This window comes from Vanessa tameamea, chromosome 15, assembly GCF_037043105.1.
Source record: "Vanessa tameamea isolate UH-Manoa-2023 chromosome 15, ilVanTame1 primary haplotype, whole genome shotgun sequence".
Lineage (NCBI taxonomy): Eukaryota > Metazoa > Arthropoda > Insecta > Lepidoptera > Nymphalidae > Vanessa > Vanessa tameamea.
Genome location: NC_087323.1, coordinates 1,431,860 through 1,437,859, shown reverse-complemented (window position 1 = coordinate 1,437,859; position 6,000 = coordinate 1,431,860). Strand labels below are relative to the sequence as shown.

Here is a 6,000-nt window from a genome sequence, read left to right as displayed (position 1 = left end):
ACATTTCATGGGTATCTTTTTATGTGAAATGATCTTTATGTGAAGTGATCTTTTTATATGAAATGTTAATTTTCAACTGGTATTTTAAGAGGAAATTATCATATAACAAAAGTTAGATCCAAAACACAGAAGTGATTACAACAAATAAGCGCTCCTCATGAAATAAGTAAATAATTCATAAACTATTTTTATTGTCAGCAGATAAAAATTTTGGTACAGCGCAAAGCACAAGACCTATGCTAAGAAGTACTTACATATTGACTTGTTTGTCACAGCACGCTTTGATCTCCACACAAAAATGTGAAACACTCACTAACGAATAGTGCTTTTGGTTGAAAACAAACCTTGTACCTTCGGCACAATACATCGAGACCAACCCGATATGTCAATACTAGTTAAAGGTAACATTGATGACGAATAAACTAATAAAGAAAAATATAATTTTAAACATAAAAATGATGAAAAAAATGTACTTTAATCTTGCATCACCGCTAAATAGTCTAATACTGACAGTTAGTGTTTTAATGACATAGCATTAACTCACAATCATTCACATTGAAGTTAAAATAATTTCTATGGTTAATAGTACTCGTCAAAGATTGAATTCGGTTATTTGCTTGATATGGTAATCTGACAATCGATGAAGAATTCTTTACTGTCAGTATAAGACGTAAGACAACGGGTAATAGTAGTTGTTTATACAGTATTAGACCAGACGTGAATGATAAAAAAAGAAGATTCGAATTTCTTTCAATAGCAAAGCTTCATAAGCATTTAACGTTTTAAATAAACAGATGTACTTTTAAATGTAAGGTAATAGAACCATATAAAAATGTACGTGTAGATGATATATGTATTATATCTAACACATTTAATTATATTAAAGACAAGTTGATACGATTTCTTCCGTCTGGTCACATCTTTATTTCGTTACCAGAAATAGCTCCATAGTTCACACCAAATCTTATATTGTAAAAATGTCGACGCTATAAAAAATAAATGCAAGATCAGATAACGTAGATTGTCCTGCCTCACTTGCCTTGGTACTGAAGAATTTCTCTCTGTAGACGGAAATTGCCCTGTACGGTAAAATTCTTCGAGCATTTTATCTTTTTCTATAAATCTATCATACAACCACTGCGTCATGCCTTCTGTGTCTGTAGGTACCTGTAAAAATATATTAATTTTTAAAAGTAACCGTTTTTAAATTAAGCGAAAAAAATTAACAAAAATAAAAATCAACGCACTTAAATGCGTAAAATTTACTTCAAAGTTTGTCTTCTATATAAAAGAAAAGTCAAATCTTGATAAATGGGCCTATAGGTACGTGAACAATCGTCAAAAGTTAATAAGCAGAAACTTTGTCAAAACTTAAATCTATTTCAACCCAATAATACGTTATTGGCTGAGAAACCATAAATATATCGATGACAGATTATCTAATCATTATTTTCCATGCAATAAACTTTTGGCTTAAGTCCAAATGGAAACGCTGCCAAAACCTATATTGCCTCTTTTTAGACGCCGTACACTAGAGCTTCTTTATTTCGATACACTTTGTGCTTTTTATATTAGTACCTTCTTTGCTTTTAAAAAATGACCTAGTTTCAAATGTAAGTAATCTAGAAAATACTTAAACAGTCAATAATATTGAATACTAAAAATTTTAAAAGAAAATGACAACAGTTATTATATTACGGTGAAGTAGTTTAGCAACTATTTCATTGACTAAGTTTAGTGAAGAACACACAAAACCACGGGTGGTGATCTAAAATATTAGGTTAGTTAATGGTATAACTTTCTTCGGTATTTTACCGTATGGTTTTAATTTATTAGTTGTAAAGTTTAAGTTACTTACCTCACTACTAGGGTAAAGCCTGTAATGTAAATGTGTCGTGCACGGCGGTCGCGTACCGCAGACAATCTCTTGCAAATGTAGGGGTATACGATCAGGGTAAGCGATGGTGACGTCAAGGATCCATTCAATGGTCTCACCGCTTTTTGTATCTATGATCTTTGTGTTGTTCTGGTTGAAGTCATCTGTTAATGGAAAATTGGAACTAATTAATTAAGAATTCCATTAAAAGTATTTTTACTGGGGGTTGTTTTTGTTTGTATTTTAGCTTAGATATGTTAATTATATATGTATATTACATGTAGTAGGACAATATTTGTTACAAACACAAGATATGACTAATTGAGGCTTTGAAGAACCAAGTGATGCTTGCCTGAATTTGAATCTTCAATTTATTTTTATTTATTTTGTGTTCCTCCAAGACTGTCTCGCCTTATAGTAACTATACCTATTTAGAATGAACCTACTTAAGGCAATTCAAATTACTTTCGTTCCTCATCATTCAAAAGTTGTGATGATGGAAGTTAAGTTATGAAAGATGATTGTACCTTTTTTGTTTTCTTGCTTCGATGTGCTAGCTTGGCAATTCTGTGGGCCGACTTCTTCCATTATGACCTTCATTGCACCAGCTCGTGGAAGCGAAACATACTCCAATTTCGGGAGATTGTTTTTCTCAGCGAACCTTTGAAAAAGTATACAATTATAATCTTCTTAACATTCGTTATATAGTTCAAGTACAACTGGTCATTTTGTAACTTTTGAATCGATATCCGATGGTCTTTTAATGAGGTTAATTTACAGTTATATGGCTTCAAATTGTCTTATTTAAACCTAATTAGTCGAATCATAACCTACATTGGATCTAGTCTATTTAATAATATTTTAAAATGACCGACTGACAACGCATAGCCTAAGACGTTGGGCTTAACGAGAAATTTGGCACTAAAGGTAAGATAATGGAAAGATTTTCAAAATTTATCTCCTATGAGGGTTAAATAGAAAACGAAGGTTTTGTGGTCATTTCTGATATTAGAGATACGAAAACCGTTATTTAGTTATTATATAGGTGTTATGTATGTTAAGGAGTTAAAGACAGATATTGAAGTTTTTTTGAAAATTCATCATCTAAAAGGGGGAAAATAACGACGAAAGTTTGCGTGGAAGTTCGTCATTTTCGAAAGTTAGAAATAGACTAAAGCCTCTTTACAAATAAAGATTTAAAAAAAAAAAAAAAATGTTAGGAATATGTAAATCTGCGTTTATGTTTCTATTGAATGAGTATTAGAGAACTGTTACAAGATTTTTAAAAATTCATCACCCAAGAGGGTGATTTTAAGGATGAAACTTTGTGAAGAAATTCGCCCTTTTCACTGTTCGATTTGTTCAATCAGTGTTTAAACATCTGTTTATGAGCAGAACCAAACACACGTATAGCATGTAATTAATGATTATTCCGAGAGATATATCATCGGGCTAGTATCTTCAAAAAGTAAATATCGAACTACTTAGCAAAGATCTCGGCTCCCCTTAAGGGGAAGAATTATATAGTTTGGCGATTAAGGAAAACATCGCGATATAATCCGCATATGTCGGATACAAATCAATAACAATCGACCACTCGGCATTGCAAGCCTGCTCCCAAAAATCTTCTCATCAAAGAGGAGAAACCTTAGCCCCTGTGTGATATTAATAGTTCAAGCATAAATAATATCTTTATTTCTTTCTGAATTCTATATTAGGGTTCACTTGTTCTAGCCAGTGAGTCACGTTAGATATTCTTTATAAGACTACATATAGGTTCCGTAGTTTTTTTAAATTAAATTTGTGCTATTTAATGATGTACGAGCAACTATAGAAAACGTCGGTAGTCACATTAAAAAAAAGACGTAAGAACTATGAATATGCAGAGAACACAAGCCGTTTTCTTTGAAATCCTTATATTTCTTTAGCGAGGTTTTAAAAATAAGAAAAAAAAAAACGGTTTTAAGAAACTTCAACTTTATCTCAGACGACCTTTTCAAAGATACTAACTTCAAAGCAGTATGTAAAAAAATATTTCGCCCTGAATATTATATGAAGGGTCTTTCCGAATATGATCATAAAAAGAATATTTCGTAATAGTTCACAGTGTTTTATGTACTTAGTTTCGAATCATACGCTTTCATTTGATACTAGGACTTTGTACAATTCTAGGTAGGTACCTAGAATTGTTAGAGTAGTAATACTTATCATTGTGTTCAAGTTTGAAGTGTTAAGCCTTTAGGGACATGATATCTTAGTTTCGATGTCTAAGGGCGATGGTGCCGTTACCTTCAAATGGCTCATTTGCCACTTTACCTAACTACCATAGAATATATATTTAAGCTGATATGCCTTTATAATATACGTTATAAAAAATGTAAGGCGTTATCATTGTCAATTAAAAAAAAATCAATCGTCTTATTGAAATTGGTTAAAATATCCTGATAATTAATTTTTTCAAGTAATACATTTATTTTAATATTTTACACACAACGAGCGATTCAACAAATATTAATCTCATATTATAACTTTAGATAAGATTATTTGTTAAGTTAATTTAGTGTTACTTCGTATAAACTGCGAAAGTTCATTCAAACTACATACACTTTGCCCCAAAAACTAATTACCTTTACGAAAATGAAATCTTGGCGTGATTAGTTTACTCTTAATAACTTTTGGTTAAGTGTAGTGTGTATGTTTTTTTTTTTAATGTATTATCAACTTCTCGAAAACGACTAGAGAGATTTGTTTGATTAGATACCTTCTAGTAGTCCCATATATTTAATTACTTACTAAACATAGTTATAAAATAGATATAAACATAGATATTGGAAATAACTGTTAATTAGGCTGTCATCAATGTCGTAAGCCCTGTTGGTCCAGTGGTAACGGGTTCGAATCCAGGCAAGTACCACTCAATTTCCACGTGCTTAATTTGTGTTGATAATTCATCACGTGCTTGGTGGTGAAGGAATACATCGTGACGAAACCCGAATGTGTCTAATATAAATAAAATTCTGTTATATGTGTATCCACCAAACCGAATCGGAGCAGGGTGGTGGACTTAGTTCCATAACTTTTCCTCAAAGCGTGAGGAGGTCTTAGCCCAGCAGTGAGACATTTATAGCCCGTTACTTTGCTTTACTTTGAAATGTTGTCAGGTCAATATTTTTAATAGATTTTAGGATTTTTGTATAAACTTACAAATATCTATAGACGTGTTGTCCTTGCCTTCGATGTATTGTGCTATTATTTTGATTTGATTGCACATTTTTATTTAGCAACATCTCAAATAAAATTTATATAAAATAAAAGTATATACAAGAATATGCAATCGAGTAACAAGCGCAGTAAGCTTGTGATAAAATAAACGCATTATTCTCCTTTTCTATACTGTAGTCAGTTAAAAAACAACCGTAGCAATATGCTAAAAGTTTTATAATAACCAATTATACATTTCAATCGAACACAAAGCCTCCACTCGATGCCATATATAGCATTCAGTGCCGAATGGCCGGATTCCGGTATTTTATTTCATCGTATTATTTACATCATGGAACAGTTAATTTTAGAAGTGGCAAGTCAAAACGTATACGTTCTTGTGAGCAAGATTTAATAAAATTTACAACCAGCCGGGAATGTAGATTGTAGAATCTACCAAGAATGGCAATAAACTCTGTTTTTAGCATTAGCAGCCTGTAAATTTCCCACTGCTGGGCTAAAGGCCTCCTCTCCCTTTGAGGAGAAGGTTTGGAGCATATTCCACCACGCTGCTCCAATGCGGGTTGGTGGAATACACATGTGGCAGAATTTCGTTGAAATTAGACACATGCAGGTTTCCTCACGATGTTTTCCTTCACCGCCGAGCACGAGATGAATTATAAACACAAATTAAGCACATGAAAATTCAGTGGTGCCTGCCTGGGTTTGAACCCGAAATCATCGTTTAAGATGCACGCGTTCTAACCACTGGGCCATCTCGGCTTTTTTAATAAACTCTGTTACTAAAATCAAAATATACTTTTTTTCAAAGCACCTTCGAATTGTCCTTTGATAGAATTGTATTAAACGTAACGGCATTGGGAATTTGGATTCTACCGAGAGTCGAGACGTACCGGTAGCAA

General features: G+C 32.5%; 1 protein-coding gene across 1 annotated transcript in view; it reads right to left on the bottom strand.

Annotated features, from left to right (window-relative positions):
- Nucleotides 1–727: 727 nt before the first annotated feature.
- LOC113396535 (acyl-CoA:lysophosphatidylglycerol acyltransferase 1) overlaps nt 728–6,000 on the bottom strand; it is a 332,932-nt gene continuing 327,659 nt past the window's right edge. Inside the window, exons 6-8 of the mRNA XM_064217066.1 lie at nt 2,404–2,537; nt 1,859–2,040; nt 728–1,167 (exon numbers count right to left, since the gene is read on the bottom strand). Coding sequence (XP_064073136.1) covers nt 931–1,167; nt 1,859–2,040; nt 2,404–2,537 — 553 coding nt within the window. The 3' untranslated portion in view covers nt 728–930. The remainder of the gene's footprint in view (nt 1,168–1,858; nt 2,041–2,403; nt 2,538–6,000) is intronic.